This window comes from Stylophora pistillata, chromosome 7 (assembly GCF_964205215.1).
Source record: "Stylophora pistillata chromosome 7, jaStyPist1.2, whole genome shotgun sequence".
Taxonomy (NCBI): Eukaryota; Metazoa; Cnidaria; class Anthozoa; order Scleractinia; family Pocilloporidae; genus Stylophora; species Stylophora pistillata.
The window spans coordinates 2,412,501-2,431,191 of record NC_142525.1 but is presented as its reverse complement, the minus strand read 5'-3'; the positions used below and the strand labels follow the sequence as shown (position 1 = coordinate 2,431,191).

General features: G+C 39.5%; 3 protein-coding genes and 2 long non-coding RNA genes across 6 annotated transcripts in view; 3 read left to right on the top strand and 2 right to left on the bottom strand.

Moving 5' to 3' along the window:
* Positions 1 to 128: 128 nt before the first annotated feature.
* LOC111329764 (uncharacterized) lies at positions 129 to 7,544 on the top strand. Its single transcript, XM_088728605.1, has 5 exons — positions 129 to 278; positions 736 to 871; positions 1,291 to 1,474; positions 2,592 to 2,812; positions 4,548 to 7,544. The coding sequence occupies exons 2-5, from the start codon at positions 776 to 778 to the stop codon at positions 4,899 to 4,901; spliced, it is 855 nt and encodes a 284-aa protein (XP_088584731.1). The 5' UTR covers positions 129 to 278; positions 736 to 775; the 3' UTR covers positions 4,902 to 7,544.
* Positions 6,604 to 7,107, top strand: LOC111329767 (NPC intracellular cholesterol transporter 2). The gene has a single exon (XM_022934538.2). The coding sequence runs from the start codon at positions 6,604 to 6,606 to the stop codon at positions 7,105 to 7,107; it is 504 nt and encodes a 167-aa protein (XP_022790273.2).
* On the bottom strand, positions 7,206 to 8,922 carry LOC148726138 (uncharacterized). Its single transcript, XR_015990012.1, has 2 exons — positions 8,870 to 8,922; positions 7,206 to 7,787 (listed from the first exon to the last, which is right to left on the bottom strand). It is a non-coding gene; the product is annotated as an uncharacterized LOC148726138 (long non-coding RNA).
* Positions 8,923 to 13,202: 4,280 nt separating this feature from the next.
* Positions 13,203 to 13,706, top strand: LOC148726137 (NPC intracellular cholesterol transporter 2 homolog a-like). The gene has a single exon (XM_088728672.1). The coding sequence runs from the start codon at positions 13,203 to 13,205 to the stop codon at positions 13,704 to 13,706; it is 504 nt and encodes a 167-aa protein (XP_088584798.1).
* A 1,878-nt stretch (positions 13,707 to 15,584) lies between these two features.
* LOC148726136 (uncharacterized) overlaps positions 15,585 to 18,691 on the bottom strand; it is a 3,531-nt gene continuing 424 nt past the window's right edge. Inside the window, exons 2-3 of one of the 2 annotated variants that reach the window (XR_015990010.1) lie at positions 17,261 to 18,691; positions 15,585 to 17,171 (exon numbers count right to left, since the gene is read on the bottom strand). The exon at positions 17,261 to 18,691 is cut by the window's right edge and continues 224 nt beyond it. This is a non-coding gene — a long non-coding RNA (uncharacterized LOC148726136). The remainder of the gene's footprint in view (positions 17,172 to 17,260) is intronic. The other variant, XR_015990011.1, reaches the window with a different exon arrangement.

Genomic DNA, 18,691 nt, shown 5'->3' with positions numbered 1-18,691 from the left:
GGCACGGTTCTGAGTATATAAGACATAGAACAAATCTCCCCCCTCTCCACCCCGACAGATTTTCATCCTTCTCCCGCCTCCCCGCTATCCAAGCCCACTTCATTTCGTGACCATAACAGGAAAAGATTAATTCTTTTAAAGAATAAAAAAACAAAGGATTAACTGTTGCTCGCCGACATTTGACACAGAGCCCACATACTATAAGTTATAATCTTTCACAAAATATGCTCCGCGGTTTTTCGTTATTCAGATAATCAAACGAGACATTGAATACAACGGTGAGTATTTTTACAGCGAACGCTATTCACGTATAATATTATTCACTGTTATCAAAAATTTTTCGATACATTCTCAGCTCTTGCATTGTGGTCGGACCACTTTATATTCGCAAACGGATTTAATTCTCCAGTGTTTACATATGGCTTGTAAGCAGGCATTTGTTCAATTTCAAGTCTGAAATTCAATTTTCTACGATTTTCTTTGCGACGGGCTGTATTGTTTCCATTTGTTGTTTGAATACAGATTCAGCTACCGATGAATGAGAGCGCTCGCTTTCTCACGCGTGAATCATTTTACCCACGCATGTTTTCGCGCGAGCATTTACCTCTCCCGCGCACGAAGTGTGAACTTTACCTTTCCGCGCTCGAAGTATGAAATTTCTGTCAAAATCATTTAGATTCTACGTCCAGACTGTTCAGCTGTTACTTAGAAAGATCGCTTTTTCTCTTTCTATAGTTTCATTCAACTATATTGTCTTACCTCGACTTCTTGAGCGATGGCAAGAATTCTGGAGTTGCTCGTCCTGTTATCGGTTTATCAAGCAGTTCATACTCAAAGGACAATTCGTTGGGGAAAATTCCTTTGCGACCAGGTAAGATACAGAGGCGTAGTGTGGGGGTCCTGTGGTACTCATGAACTCTATTTGTGAAGATATTTGTTTGTTCGTTTGTTTGTTGTTTTCGAGTTCAAAAATACAAAACCTATAATTCAGGTCTGCGAAAACGCGCAAATCCAAAGAATTTTGATGCCATAATTCCCAAACGCGATAGCCACATAAATTCTCCTCGCAGTCTCGGTAAATTGCCAATCAGTGTATTAACTTATACAAGAAGGACATAAAAAGGCCAAAAACTGAGAAAATAGATCAAAATGTCAGCATCTAGTTTTCGAAAGAGAAAGAAATAGTCAAGAGGGAAATTTCATCATCGCAGAAAGCACCTATTTAGCCATAGGAATAGTTATTAATTAGTTTTTTTTCCAATTTTTCAACCACTTTTTGTCATTTTGCAGGTAGAAAATAAATGCAAGCAAGACTTCATTGGATCCCCCGGAGCCCGTGGGCCTATCGGAATCACGGGACTAACAGGGGCAACCGGGAGGAAAGGAAGTAGGGGTCAGAAAGGTGCTAAGGGATACAGTTATATTGTAGACCCCTATCCACTTATTGGACTCAAAGGGAGGAAAGGTCAACCAGGTAAGGTCATTTACTTCTGTATATGTAGTGTTGCTATGACAACCTACCATCGTTGACACATTGATCTTTTCAACCCCCCTAATATTTCAGTTTTATCTTTTTTGCCCTCGTTAATTTAACCTGGTCACCCCCTCTCCCCCCCCCCCCCCCCCACCAAGACTGAAAAAAAACCAAAAAAAAAACCAATGTCTTTGTATGATTCCATGAACACTGAATGGGAGAAGGGGGATTGATATTGCCCTCGTTAAGTTAACTTGTTCGTCCCTTTCCCCCCTTAAAAAACAATGTTTTTTCGTGATTCAATGAACATTGAATGGGGGAAGGGGGTTGATAATTCCCTCGTTAAGTTAACTTATTCGTCCCTTCCCCCCCTTAAAAAACAATGTTTTTTCGTGATTCAATGAACATTGAATGGGGGTAGGGGGTTGATAATGCCCTCGTTAAGTTAACTTATTCGTCCCTTCCCCCCCTTAAAAAACAATGTTTTTTCGTGATTCAATGAACATTGAATGGGGGAAGGGGGTTGATAATGCCCTCGTTAAGTTAACTTATTCGTCCCTTCCCCCCCTTAAAAAACAATGTTTTTTCGTGATTCAATGAACATTGAATGGGGGAAGGGGGGTTGATAATGCCCTTGTTAAGTTAACTTGTTCGTCCCTTCCCCCCCCTTAAAAAACAATGTTTTTTCGTGATTCAATGAACATTGAATGGGGGAAGGGGGTTGATAATGCCCTCGTTAAGTTAACTTATTCGTCCCTTCCCCCCCTTAAAAAACAATGTTTTTTCGTGATTCAATGAACATTGAATGGGGGAAGGGGGGTTGATAATGATTAAGAGTGAGGTAGAAACAGGAATGTTATTCTTCACATAAATAGAATTTTTTGAAACATGATGCGTCAACTAATTTTGACGGTGATTGCAGTGTCGGGAAAGCGGTTGGAAAGTACAGTAACACGGTAGAACCTGGGTACGAGATTCACAAAAACCCTAGGTATCAAAAGGTGATCTAAAATTGTTAAGCAGAAGATGTGCATTTCTTTAATACTTTTTTTCAATAAAACAAACGATAAACAGGGGTAGTATCCATTCATGAATGACCTTTTTGCTTAACTCACAGGCCTTCCCGGTCGACAAGGACCCACAGGGTTACCTGGGAACAGTGGATTCAAAGGAGCTCGGGGAGAACAGGGAGCCCGTGGACCTAAGGGGGACAAAGGGTCCCCCGGTTTTCCTGGTAGAGAAGGACGGAAAGGTCAGCCGGGAAGGTCTGGATCAATCTACAGCTGGAAGATTTGTACATGGGACCACGATCCTCGGCAACAGTATGGATTGCTCAAGGTTCGTTTCCTACTGCTATGCATTGGTGTTTGGCACTTTTTTAACCCTTCCCAAACTGAAAGAAAGGTTTGATAGATATTATCTTTGACCCTACTCACTCCTCCGACCTCATTTGCTGATTCAGTCCCTTAGAACAAGCTTACTCATTGTTCTCGATACCAGAAAAGTTGAATAACCAGGAAGAAGCTCTCAAATCGTATGTGAAGCTGTGAGAATCAAGAATAACGAGTTTTATCATCCAACTACACTTCGTAGAGTACAAATAACGCCATAGACGAGTACAAATATCACGCGGTATTTGTACTGGGCATGTAGAGTGCCGGTTAAACAGGTTTTCTCGCAACGCGTAAGCGAAAAATTGAATTGTAGTTACGAACAAAAAAAATGGCGGACAATTGGAATCATATTTCCGACGACGAAGAGTCAGAATGGCTGGCAAATATACATCCAAGTTTACAAGATGAATCGAACGAAGAAAAACAGCTAGACGACCTGGAAATTTCTTCACTTCTTGAAGAAAAAAGAAACAGCAACACAACAACGCTCCATATTCCGTTCACCTTCGCGTACTCTTGTCACGCACTCCCCGTAAATAAACATCCGCGAAATTCGCCCGCACTGAAATAACAGTTTGGCGTGTTGGATAATGAATAACTTATTAGACGTTTTGTTGTGTAGTATCGCTGAGCATTTTTACTCGTTATTTGTATTTTGACGATCCCGTAGGGCGAGTCAAAATACGGCACAACTCGTAAAAATGCTCAGCGATACTACACAACAAAACTTCTAATTAACAATTATTCCACGAGCGCGCGTTGGCTATCTATCATCTCATATCCAACAAGCGCGAGTGGAATAATTGTTTTATTAAAAACGTTGAATTAAATTATTAAACTTTTTTTAGCTCCCTTTTAATTTTAAGCTGACACGTACGCTTACCATATTGTAGATTTTGGTATATACGAACGACTTGATTTACTTTATTCCAAGGCGGGTTATGTCCCGTGTTCAGGGAATGTTCTAGAAAGGTGGAGTTTTAGGTAGGGGTGAATTGGAAATAACCATGCAATTAGCAAGAGTGGGATAATGATATTCCATAAAAGAACAAATTCATGCTTCGACCTGTGCTCCCCAAGTTCTTATTTGGCGCTAGTGCTAGCTTTTTTCAGACGTTCAGAAAGTGCTTCCGAAAGCAATATGGTGCAAAATTCGTGCGAAATACTCAACAGCATGATAGTAGCGGCAGAAGCAAAACAAGGAACGAGGTTGGGGTCGCGTCATCATGTGACTTGACCCAAACCTCCCTCGTTCTTTCACTCCTCGACGTCGTTTGCCATCACGCTTCGTTTTACTTACTGAAGATCTGGAACAGGCTACTAGTCTTGTGCCTCGACCGACCTTCCACGGCCAAGCGGTGGGAAGGATCCTGAGTACGAGATTAGCGGGCTACACTCTTAAGAGTAGGCCATTTTCGATAAAAAAGAGAGTCAAAAAAGTCAAACTTGACTTCGAAGCTTGGGTAAATACAACGAAAAAAATCACATCGAGGTTGAGGGATTAATAATTTATTTCTTTTGTATCCCACAAGCCTCGGAGCCATGTTAGAATTTTCATATATCGAAAATGGCCTGTTGTAGTACTAAGTTCGCCGTCGATCGTCACGATGATCAAATACTAACGCCTTTGTCACCACATTTCCATTCTTCTTACGATGTTGTCTAATTGCTATTTTCAGGAATGTGTCTTCACAAAACAAAGTAATCTGAGTTTGCTGCACGTGATCTTCGAAGGGAGCATGCGCGTTGGCTTCTGCAATTCCTGCTGTAAGCGATGGTTCTTTGCATTTAATAACGTCGAGTGTGAAAATGCTAACATAGAGGCCAGGCTCCGAGGCACCAAGGAATTCGCCGGGATGGAATATCGTCACGTGAGACTCGAAGGTTATTGTGCAGTCCCCGCTGGGGAGGTGTTGGTGGAATTATGGGTGCAAGATTGTTCTGGTCAGCAGAGAGCACCAGAAGTTCCGTTCGTAAAAGTTGATTTGAATCCTCGAGTTACTGTTGAAGAGATTAATTTAAGTGACGTATGAAATTATTGAAGGACCCTCCAACTGGATTATTGTATCCTGGAAAGATCAGTACTCTCTTGCTGTACTAGAAGAGGAAATTACGTTGTTCTCGAACGACGGAATAAATTCTATATTGCTCGAATATTTTTTTTTAGTGTATCTGGTGTACACCTGTCTGGCTTAGAGTACTCGAATTCCCTGAAAGTTTGACCAAATATTCCCCAGAAAAACCCCTTGCCTTTGGGTAGTAATAAGTTATTATTACTATTTCCATCATCATTTTCACCATCACTGCAACTGTTAATTCTGTTATCATAACTAATATCCATTACTATCTTTATCAGTTTTATTATTATTATTATTATTATTATTATTATTATTATTATTATTATTATTATTATTATTATCATCATTTTACGAGCATGGCTCGTTTACGCCGCTTGTATTTACAACTACGGGAGGGATGGGGATGGAATGCATAAGATACCACAGCCGATTGGCCGAGCTGATAGCTGGTAAGAAAGGGGAACGATACTCGCAAACAATTTCCTGGATCCGAGCAAAGACATCCTTTGCCCTCCTTCGGTCGGCCTTAGTTTGCCTTCGAGGATCGCGGGTGGAGCGACGCGCTGCGTATGACGATAATAATTGTGACGTTGAAATCGCAGCTGCCGAGGGAGCCATTGACATTGTTTAATGACTTTTAGCAGCCTTGTATATAGGGTTCTAGATTTGCCATACACCTTTCTCTTTTCTGTATAGTTTCGGATATGCTTTTACCTGTCAAACTATTAGTCTTTGAATCTGTTCAGATTTGACTCCATTATTTATAGTTTTCCAGACGTTTTGACAAAAAAAAAAAAGGAGTAGATGTGAGCCGAAAGTGAGTTATTTTGGATTGTTTTTTACGCTGTTAATATTTTGTATTGTAGGGGATTTAATGGAAATTATTGCTAAATAAAGATTGTTATAATTGGTTTATTAAAAAAAAAAATCATTTTACTGATGTGAGTCTGACTATCATGTGACTATGACTGTCATGTGAAGAGCCACAATTTTTTTAAAGCAAACATTTTCGAACGGTTTTGCAGAGGTCTCTCTTAAAGTTTACTTACTAGTTTACTATTTTAAGGTGGAGATGATATAGTTTCCTTGAACTCTGACTAGCATGTGACTCTATTACTATCATGTGACTCTATTACTATCATGTGACTATTACTATCATGTGACTCTATTACAATCATGTGACTCTCACGATCATGTGACTATTATTATCATGCGACTATTATTGTCTTGTGTCCCTATGACTGTCATGTGAACAACATCAGTTTTATTTTATAACAAACATTTTTGGACGGTTTTACGTAGGTCTCCCTTAAAGTTTACTTCCTGACCTTACTGGTTTACTATTTCAAGGTCGTGATAATATAGGGTCCTAGGACTATGACTATTACGTGCATCTGTGACTATCATCTGATTCTACGACTGTCATGTGAAGAACATCAATTGTTTTTTTAGCCAATATTTTCGGACGGTTTTGCAAATGTCTCTGTTATTTTCTTCCTTCTCTATACAACAATGATGTAAGATCCTGGGGACGAATTTGTGATGCGCGTACCATCATCATACGATGTCACGCAACACAAGTTATTAAATATAATTTTCGTACATTATTCAGTTCAAACTTCGTGCGGCAACCTGCAAGTGAAACAACGACTTGAATATGGCCATAAAGGAAGCAACTATCGTCCTGTTCTACCTCGTGGCGTTTCATTTTTCTTCGGTGGTTGGAACACACATTCATTTTAGCAAGTGTCCCGAAGAAACACAATCGTATGGAACTGTCGTTTCCGTAGACATCACACCATGTCCGAGTGATCCATGTGTTTTCAAGAAAGGAAGCGTTGTCAATGGTACAGTGACATTCAAATCCCAGGAGCAAATAACAAATGCTAGTCTAATTAAGGTGTACGGAAAGCTCCCTAGTCTACCTTGGTTGCCTTTCCCGCTGGATCAACCAAAAGCATGCACTGGCCATGGACTTGAGTGCCCGCTGGAGCCCAATGTCGAATACAAAGCGGTCATTTCGCTCGAGATAAAGACAATGTACCCAAGCACTCAACTGATAGCGAAAATGGAAATGCTAGACCAGAATGGCAAGTACGTGTTTTGTTTTGAGTTCCCGGCAAAGATTGAAAGCAGTTCTGAAGAAATGGTAATCAATTAAAGTGCTCGATTTGAACCTGGAAACAGCAAATGGACTTTGAACTTGATCAATAGATATTCTGAACTTAGCCATTTTTTTTATAACTTGTCGGCGCTTAATTTTGAAAGGATTTTGAAGAAGTTTAAGCAAATAAGTTTTGATAAACTGATATATGTTCAAGGAGAAAGACATTAAGAATACCGAATGTTATGTATGCGCAGTAAAATATATTTTTACCGAGTAACCTTTCGGTTTCCTGACATTCTAAAACAAATGCAACTCTTTAGTCTGTAATTGCATGTTATTCAGCATGTAGATTAAAAAGCGCTTCGTAATCATTAGTGAAACTTTGAGAGAGAAAAATTCATGTTGTAGACTATGAAATCCCTGAAGTTCGTGTGGTAAAGTTCAAACGCAAATTTATGTAAAACATTAAAAACTATTCCTTGCATTTTTAATGAGCTTTAGTATTATCTCAATTTTGCAAGAGCGCTGGTAATAGTTCGGTTATTCTCTTTATTCTCAGCCAAAAACGAATGGATCGTTCAAACGACGTTTATTATTCTAAAATATCTTTTTAAAGTATGACGGAAGAAATTTCCATTATTCATAAAAAGCGCTCGAAGGCAGAGAGGTAGGTATATTTCCGCATGTAATTCGTGACGAGACCGATTTTCGTCCACGCCCCCAAGACAAAGGATCTTAAGGTGGCTCGTACCGGTTTTCATCTTTTTGATGGTTTGTAACTTTGAAAGAATACAACAGAAAGACTGACCAAGGCCAGTTGAACACTTGTACGGGGTTGAATTACATAATCATTGGTTATCCAAAAATAGGTGTCATTTCGTCACTAGCAGTTTCCATGGCAACGCTTTCAGAGGCTTATTCAGACGCATTTTTTAGCTTGTGGCTTAAATAATTCGAAAACTAACGCGGTGACCCCCTGATTTTTTTCAGTGATTGCTTTTGGCACTTGAAAAGGAAAATGCACAAAGATTTTTAAAAAATTCTACGGAGCGGAATTTCAGAAAATCTACACAAAGGGCAATTTTCACACATCGCAAATTTCCTTCCGTAGAATTTTCTAGTTTTTTTTTCTGATGATTCCTTTCGACGTTATTATCATATTGGAACAATAAAAAGAAGGGGTCACCGGACTTGTTTTCATGCAATACCTTTCGTGAGTTAAGCAATTTCCACGCGCGTTCTCGCGCATTCAAAAATCTGGATTCTATAAGATCGACATTTGCTCATGATCTGTTTTAGCTACCGCTGACAGTTGCGTGTGCTCGCGCGAGCACCTACGATCTGATGTTTACAGACGTTTACTGCTAAGAAAATCATTAAACAGCCGTCAAAGACGGCCTCCCGAACTCATCTTAAAAATCCTACACATGACTTCTGGCTATATCATATTATTTTCATTGAAGTTTCAAAGTCTTCTTCCACTTCAGGTAGATTATCCTTCACTTTAGTTCTTTTTTCGCCGTCGCAAAATTTCATATCAGTTGAATATTTCTTTAAAATGTGAAGTGAAGCAAGCTTTGCTTCTCCGAAAATCGTCTTCGTTATCTTAGTTTCTATCTCCTGCATTCACAGTGGCCGCTCAACACATCAAAAACAAGCTCTTAGGTAAATTTTTCACATAAGTAGAAAAAAATCCTCGCGCCGCCATCTTTGTTTTAAATTTTTGTCTTTTAATCTAGCGCTTCTTTTGCACGTTTCTCTCGCGCGTGACGCAAGAGTGAATTGTTCCCCGCGCGAGGAAACTGGTACGAGCTACCTTAATCACACCATTATCGAACCAGCTCTGGAAATCAACGCGTGTTCTCAACACCATCATGATGCGAAGATCAAAAAAAAACACGTGGGCTAACTCTCCGACTAAGGAGAGGCGTGAGTAGTCCAGTGGTCAGTGCGCTGGACTCTGGGTTAAACGGCCCGGGTTCAAGTCCTGGCTGGGGCGTAACGTTGAGTCCTTAAGCAAGACACTTCACTCACATTGTTTCGTCTTCTCGGATAGGACGTAAAGCCGGAGGTCCCGTCTCTTAAAGGGTAAGGGGTAAGAGACGTGAATTTCCCACGCACGAGATTACTGTGTGCTGGATGTCCTCCCCTGGGGTGGGTTGGGTGGGAAAACAGCAGGTCCACATCAGCTTATACAGTTGCCAATAAATTCAACCTGCTTGAACAAATAAACATGATGATGATGATGATGATGATGATGATGATGACGTTTTGTTGTGTAGTATCGCTGAGTATTTTTACGAGTTGTGCCGTGTAGTGACGAGCCCATAGGGTAAGTCAAAATACAAATAACGAGTAAAAATACTCAGCGATACTACACAACGAAACGTCTAATAAGTTATTTATTATCCAACACGCCAAACTGTTATTTCAGTGCCGGGGAATTTCACGGATATTTATTTACGAGGAGTGCGTGACAGAGGTATGCGAAGTGGAACGTAATTGGCGCGTTGCTTTGCTGTTTCTATTTTCTTCATTAAATGAAGAAATTTTCTGGTCGTAAAGCTGTTTTCATTTGTTCGATTCATCTAGTAAACTTGGATCTATATTTGCTAGCCATTCTGACTCTTCGTCGTCAGAAATATGATTCAAATTGTCCGCCACTTTTTTTTTTCGTAACTACAATCCAATTCTTCGCTTGCGCGATGCGAGGAAACCTGTTTAACCGGTACTCTACAATGGACGAGTACAAATACCGCGTGGTATTTTTACTCGTCTATGGCGTTATTTGTACCCGTCTAAGTGTAGTTAGATAATCAATTTTGATAGACGATGGATCAAAGGTGACAATCACCTTCCCATTTTATTTACAGTTATCGTTTTGTAGTTGTGTAGTATCGCTGATCATTTTTACTCATTATTTATATTTTGACTCGCCCTTCGGGCTCGTAAAAATACTTGGTTCTTATTAACCGAGCGGGAGGTCTGTATGGGAGAATCTTGACCGAGGTCGCCAGTACAGACCGAACACAGTGAGGTCTGTACCAGCGACCGAGGTCAAGATTCTCTCATACAGACCGACCTAGCTCAGTTAATAAGATGTTTATTATATGGCTGTGTCTAGAAAGCAACGGAACATTATATTCTTTGTAACTTTTTTTCTTAGACCGGTGTAGATGCCGGTCTAGATGGGAAAATCTAGACCGGTTTTATTATTGATTTTAGCCAATCACATTCATGAATTCGGTAGTTCCTACGGGCTCGTCAAAATACGGCACAACTCGTAAAAAATACTCAGCGATACTACACAACAAAACGTCTAATTAACAATTATTCCACGAGCGCGCGTTGGATATGAGTTGATAGATAGCCAACGAGGTGCGTAGCGCCGAGTTGGCTATAATCATCTCATATCCAACAAGCGCGAGTGGAATAATTGTTTTATTAAAAACGTTGATTTAAATTATTAAATTTTATTAAATTTTTAGCTCCCTTTTAATTTTAAGCTGATACGTACGCTTACCATATTTGTAGATTATGGTATATTGGCTGATATACCACCATAATGGCTAAGCCAATAAAAAGTCTGAATTGCATTATCCAATGATCTAGTTTTTAATAATACGATATATTTATTGTACTCCAAAGCGAACAATAGTCCGTCAAGGTGTCCTGTGCTAGTGAGATGTCCTGTGCATCGAGCGTATGAAAACGAGAATCACGAACGACTTGATTTACTTTATTCCAAGGCGGGTTGTGCCCCGTGTTCAGAGAATGTTCTGGAAAGGTGGAGTTTTAGGTAGGGTGACTTGGAAATAACCATGCAATTGGCAAGGGTGGGATCGTGATATTCCATAAAAGAACAAATTCATGCTTCGACCTGTGCTCCCCAAGTTCTTGTTTGGCGCTAGTGCTAGCTTTTTTCAGACGTTCAGAAAGTGCTTCCGAAAGTAATATGGTGCAAAATTCGTGCGAAATAATCAACAGCACGATAGTAGCGGCAGAAGCAAAACAAAGAACGAGGTTGGGGTCGCGTCATCACGTGACCCGACCCAAGCCTCCCTCGTTCTTTCACTCCTCGACGTCGTTTGCCATCACACCTCGTTCTACTCACTGAAGATCTGGAGCAGGCTACTAGTCTTGTGCCTCGACCGACCTTCCACGGCCAAGCGGTGGGAAGGATCCTGAGTACGAGATTAGCGGGCTACACTCTTAAGAGTAGGCCATTTTCAATAAAAAAAAAAAGTCAAAAAAGTCAAACTTGACTTCGAAGCTTGGGTAAATACAACGAAAAAAATCACTTCGCGATTAAGGGATTAATAATTTATTTCTTTTGTATCCCACAAGCCTCGGAGCCATGTTAGAATCTTCATATATCGAAAATGGCCTATTGTAGTACTAAGTTAGCCGTTGATCGTCACGATGATCAAATACTGACGCCTTTAAAATATATGAACTTCATATATTCATTGTATCTCACTAACGCCTTTGTCACCACATTTCCATTCTTCTTGCGATGTTGTCTAATTGCTATTTTCAGGAATGTGTCTTCACAAAACAAAGTAATCTGAGTTTGCTGCACGTGATCTTCGAAGGGAGCATGCGCGTTGGCTTCTGCAATTCCTGCTGTAAGCGATGGTTCTTTGCATTTAATAACGTCGAGTGTGAAAATGCTAACATAGAGGCCAGGCTCCGAGGCACCAAGGAATTCGCCGGGATGGAATATCGTCACGTGAGACTCGAAGGTTATTGTGCAGTCCCCGCTGGGGAGGTGTTGGTGGAATTATGGGTGCAAGATTGTTCTGGTCAGCAGAGAGCACCAGAAGTTCCGTTCGTAAAAGTTGATTTGAATCCTCGAGTTACTGTTGAAGAGATTAATTTAAGTGACGTATGAAATTATTGAAGGACCCTCCAACTGGATTATTGTATCCTAGAAAGATCAGTACTCTCTTGCTGTACTAGAAGAGGAAATTACGTTGCTCTCTAACGACGTAATAAATTCTATATTGCTCGAATATTTTTTTTAGTGTATCTGGTGTACACCTGTCTGGCTTAGAGTACTCGAATTCCCTGAAAGTTTGACCAAATATTCCTCAGAAAAACCCCTTGCCTTTTCACTTCAACTGTTAATTCTGTTATCATAACTAATATCCATTACTATCTTTATCAGTTTTATTATTATTATTATTATTATTATTATTATTATTAATATCATCATTTTACTGATGTGAGTCTGACTATCATGTGACTATGACTGTCATGTGAAGAACAACAATTTTTTTAAAGTAAACATTTCGAACGGTTTTGCAAAGGTCGCTCTTAAAGTTTACTTACTAGTTTACTATTTTAAGGTGGAGATGATATAGTTTCCTTGAACTCTGATTAGCATGTGACTCTATTACTATTATGTGACTCTATTAGTATCATGTGACTCTATCACGATCATGTGACTATTATTATCATGTGACTATTATTGTCTTGTGTCCCTACGACTGTCATGTGAAGAGCATCAATATCTTTTTTTAGCCAACATTTTCGGATGGTTTTGCAACTGTCTCTGTTATTTTCTTCCTTCTCTATAGGGGAATCCTTGTTTACAATATTTGCCTCATTAGCATAAGCAATTCAGTTTCTGATGGGGCTAAAAATAAATCAGCTCTGAATATCGAAAGGTCAAAGTACGATTACCTCGGCCAATGAATACGAGCCTGATGCATTGAATACTTTTTGTGCAACACGGGTTTAAAAACTCAAAATTTTACATAGAATATATGAGCTCATTAGCGCTTTTGCCACCTAGAAATTTTGCAGTTTTTGATGGACTATTTCTCCTTGAATATTAGACCCAAAAGAGCTAAAAATTTCACCATGTACTAAGGTTTTCTAGCTCTTTAGCTGCCTGAAGTCAATTTGTATCTAAAATGCTTCCTTCTTTACGAAAAGCCGTATGCAAATGAGCAAAAATGTAAACAACGACGTCAGCATGAATCCGCCTAAACAACAATGATGTAAGATCCTGGGGACGAATTTGTGATGCGCGTACGCATCATCATACGATGTCACGCAACACCCCTTATTAAATATCACTTTCGTACGACATTCGGTTCAAACCTAGTGCGGCAACCTGCAAGTGAAACAACGACTTGAATATGGCCATAAAGGAAGCAACTATCGTTCTGTTCTACCTCGTGGCGTTTAACTTTTCTTCGGTGGTTGGAACACGCATTAAATTTAGCAAGTGTACCGAAGAAACACAATCGTTTGGAACTGTCGTTTCCGTAGACATCACACCATGTCCGAGTGATCCATGTGTTTTCAAGAAAGGAAGCGTTGTCAATGGCACAGTGACATTCAAATCCCAGGAGCAAATAACAAATGCTAGTCTAATTAAGGTGTACGGAAAGCTCCCTAGTCTACCTTGGTTGCCTTTCCCGCTGGATCAACCAAAAGCATGCACTGGCCATGGACTTGAGTGCCCGCTGAAGCCCAATGTCGAATACAAAGCGGTCATTTCGCTCGAGATAAAGAGCATGTACCCAAGCACTCAACTGATAGCGAAAATGGAAATGCTAGACCAGAATGGCAAGTACGTGTTTTGTTTTGAGTTCCCGGCAAAGATTGAAAGCAGTTCTGAAGAAATGGTAAGCAATTAAATTGCTCGATTTGAACCTCGAAACAGCAAATGGAACTTTGAACTTGATCAACAGATATTATGAACTTAGCGATTTTTTTTTATAACTTGTCGGCGCTTAATTTTGAAAGGATTTTGAAGAAGTTTAAGCAAATAAGTTTTGATAAACTGATATATGTTCAAGGAGAAAGACATTAAGAATACCGAATGTTATGTATGCGCAGTAAAATATATTTTTACCGAGTAACCTTTCGGTTTCCTGACATTCGAAAACAAATGCAACTCTTTAGTCTGTAATTGCATGTTATTCAGCATGTAGATTAAAAAGCGCTTCGTAATCATTAGTGAAACTTTGAGAGAGAAAAATTAATGTTGTAGATTGTTAAATCATACCGAATGTTATGTATGCGCAGTAAAATATATTTTTACCGAGTAACCTTTCGGTTTCCTGACATTCGAAAACAAATGCAACTCTTTTGTCTGTAATTGCATGTTAATCAGCATGTAGATTAAAAAGCGCTTCGTAATCATTAGTGAAACTTTGAGAGAGAAAAATTAATGTTGTAGATTATTAAATCCCTGAAGTTCGTGTAGTAAAGTTCAAACGCAAATTTATGTAAAACATTAAAAACTATTCCTTGCATTTTTAATGAACTCTAGTATTGTCTCAATTACGCAAGAGCGCTGGTAATAGTTCGGTTATTCTTTTTATTCTCTGCCAAAAACGAATGGATCGTTCAAACGACGTTTATTATTCTAAAATATCTTTTTAAAGTATGACGGAAGAAATTTCCATTATTCATAAAAAGCGCTCGAAGGCAGATTTCTTCATGTAATTCGTGACGAGATCGATTTTCGTCCACGCCCCCAAGACAAAGGATCTTAATCACACCACTATCGAACCAGCTCTGGAAATCAACGCGTGTTCTCAACACCACCATGAGGCAACAATGATGCTTTAAATGACGCTTAAGGGTCTTATACCACACCACCATCGAACCATCTCTGGAAATCAACGCGTGTTCTCAACACCACCATGATGCAAAGATAAAAAAAAACACGTGGGCTAACGCTCTGACGAAGGGCTAACGCTCGAAACGTCAGCTTTTATAGTCGTAACGGTGGCCAATTTGCCATTTCAACTTTGTTGTGTAGTTAGATAATAAATTTTGATAGACGATGGATCAAAGGTGACAATCACCTTCCCATTTTATTTACAGTTATTGTTTTGTAGTTGTGTAGTATCGCTGAGTATTTTTACTCATTATTTGTACTTTTACTCGCCCTACGGGCTCGTAAAAATACTTGGTTCTTATTAACCGAGCGGGAGGTCTGTATGGGAGAATCTTGACTGAGGTCGCCTGTACAGACCGAACACAGTGAGGTCTGTACCAGCGACCGAGGTCAAGATTCTCTCATACAGACCGACCTAGCTCAGTTAATAAGATGTTTATTATATGGCTGTGTCTAGAAAGCAACGGAACATTATATTCTTTGTAACTTTTTTTTCTAGACCGGTGTAGATGCCGGTCTAGATGGGAAAATCTAGACCGGTTTCATTATTGATTTCAGCCAATCAAATTCGTGAATTCGGTAGTTCCCAGTCCTTGTGAGACACAGCCATATAATAATCAGCGATTCTTCACAAAACGTCTAATTAACAATTATTCTACGAGCGCGCGTTGGATATGAGTTGGCTATAATCGTCTCATATCCAACAAGCGCGAGTGGAATAATTGTTTTATTAAAAACGCCCCCAAGAAATTATTATTTTGTAAGAAGAAACTCGATTTTTTAGCTCCCTTTTGATTTTAAGCTGACACGTACGCTTACCATATTTGTAGATTATGTTATATTGGCTCATATACCATAATGGCTAAGCCAACAAAAAGTCTTGAACTGCATTATCCAATGATCCAGTTTTTAATAACAAGATATATATATCCATCATCCGTTCCCAGGGCCAAACCCTTACTTACTTTAAGATCTTTTGACAAGCATACCACCTTAGCGCAGAACAGATTAAAGAAAAAAAGCAGCGCGCCCTCTTTCTACAAGTAAAAGAGAATATAGTGAGTCTTGTACCCAAGCCTTCCACAGCCCTACATTTCAGTTACACGGTAGGATCTGGGTGTGAGATCAGAAAGGAGTAGTCCCATCATGCAGCTTTGATGATTTTTCACGTGAATTTGGAGTGATCGCAACTAACACTGTAATCCTGACGTGAAATCATGTCGTGATCGAGCAAGTCCGTTGCCAACAATAATGCTCGACCCCTATTTTCACGATAACGCCAACTATCGAAAATTCAATCCCAAGGCTCGTTTACACTAAAACATTTTAATAAATATTGGCCCCTACCCCTCTTTTTTTCAAGTCTCATTTGCATTAAAATTTTTAATAAATCTTGGCCCCTATCCCCTACCCCCCTTTTTTCAAGTCTCGTTTGCACTAACATTTTTAATAAATCTTGGCCACCAACCCCCACCCACTTTTTTCAAGTCTTGTCTGCACCAAAATTTTTAATAAATCTTGGCCCTGCCCACTACCCTCCTTTTTCCAAGTCCTGTTTGCACTAAAATTTTTAATAAATCTTGGTCCCTACCCTCCTACCCCTTTTTTCAAGGCTCGTTTACACTAAATGTTCTGATAAATATCGGCCTCTACCCCTATCCCCCTTTTTCAAAGTCCAGTTTGCACTAAAAGATTTAATAAATCTTGGCCCCTACCCTCCTTTTTCGAGTCTCGTTTGCGATAAAAGTTTTAATAAATCTTGGACTTTACCTCCCAATCCCTTTTTCCAAGTCCCGTTTGCACTAAAAGTTTTAATAAATCTTGGCCCCTACCCCACTACCCCTTTTTCCAATTCCCGTTGCACTAAAGGTTTTAATAAATCTTGGCCCCTAACCCCCTACCCCCCTCTTTTCAAGTCTCGTTTGCACTAAAAGTTTTAATAAATCTTGGCGCCTACCCCTACCCCTCTTTTTTTGAATTCCCTTTGGCGCTAAAACTTTTAATAAATTTTGACCCCTACTCCCCTACCCCCCCTTTTTTTTCAGTTGTGGATATCTTTTGGATTTCGGTGTTTTTTAGGAAAATTCGACTGTCCGCACCTTGGGGGTTTTTTTTGTGTGTGAGTGAAAGAGTGTATTCTACCATAAAAGCAGAAAGCCTATTTTCCTTAACTAAAAACTAACTAAGCGTTCTTTGGTATCTCAATTTTTCCATTGACTACAAAAACTCTGCCATAGCCGCTCAACATTCGCCCTTCTCGAGTCTGCCCTGCCTTGGTTAAAGGAGAGAAGCTTTGGCGCCAGTCAGATTGAGCAAGCGTTTGACGATCTCGACAGAGATCATTACACGATTTATAGCTCTGTTAAATACAAGACAGTGTGCTTCTTGGTTTCGGCGCACCTGAGAACCATTTCGTGACGATAATTCAGTTTTACAGTGCTTAACCATCCAAGACGCTTCACAATGAATTCTGCTGGATTGAAAAAGTCGAATACAAAAGTGAATAATAATAAACTTGAGAGAATGGCTTTTGGATTTGTGAACTGAAGCCTCGGAACCGACCACGCTACACTGCAAACTTTAGATGATAGAAAAAGCAAACGTACTGAAGAGAAATCGGAGCCATCTTTTGTCCAGTAGAAATAAAATTTCGGATAAATGTCGAAAAACGTGATTGATCGCGGACAGTGCAAATATTTGCCTAGAACAAACCATACATGCTTCTTTTGATCTTGATCACGAGTAAATCTTTCACCTTTGGAAAATACACGGCAGTGAGCTGAAAATAAACCTCATTTCTCACTCCTAACATCAAGTGTTGATTCTCTTAACCTATTTCCATACATCCTTTGGTAGGGAAGTTTTGAGAAATTGTTCTTTTATCCCATAATGTAATGAATGGGTTGATCACGTTCAACTCTTTCGCTTCAGTCTGTTAGACAGAGTATCGATGTCGGAAGATAAATTGCAAGCTATCTTAGTGGTTCACCTACATCTTATGACAAGCGCCAGTTCGATGGTGATAATCGTGTTTGAGTCACGAGAGAGAGAACGTAATGCTAGCATATGAACCTTTTGCAGTGAATGGTTAAAGTACAATCAGTCGAGCTGTTGCAGTTGATAGTTAGTTCTTCTAACTTGAGAATGGCCGTGAAGATAACAAGCATTTTTCTGGTCTGCATCCTTGCCACTTTAAGCACTTTGGCAGTTGGCAAGAAACTCAAATATACAGAATGTGAACCATGGCATAAGGAGAAGGTCGTCCAATGGGTGGATATCCCTTCCTGCACATCGGATCCGTGTGTTTTCCATATCGGCAAAACTATCAATGCTTCTATGGCCTTCATTCCCCGTCAAATAGTCGAAAAAGGAACGATATCTATAAAAGTGAGGGTACTTGGGATGGAAATCGCTTTTCCGTACACCGACAAGGATGTCTGCAGACATCACGGGCTGGAGTGTCCATTGAAACCAGGAAAGGAGTACACTGGAAATATCTCCCTGTATCTGAAAGACCTCGTTCCGGGTATTCATTTTGCAGGGGGTACAGCTAAAATGATGGCAAAAGACCAAAACAACAAATACATCTTCTGCTTCAAAATAGCAGTTAAATTCAAATACAACTGAGTACATTTATCTTTTTTAAGGAACGAGAGTAAACTAGCAACGCTTGAAGAAAATATTCAGTTTGATTGTTTAATGTTGTAACCGCAAACAGTACACAAATTATACATGGATTCCTGCCTCTGATTTGGCAGAAAAGAGAACATCATATTGTTCGATTAAATATTAAGCTTTCATGCGGGAATTGCTCGGGATTTCAATGTAACAGATGAAAAAAAAAATCGATGGTATTTTTGTAATTTTGCTTATGCTTTGATCTATTTTGTTAGTTTGCTTGATTTCATGCTCTAGACGATCCTTGTAATAAATAACTCAATTCACTTGAAATTATTATATTGGTGTATTCAAGTTTGGAACGGGAAACACTTT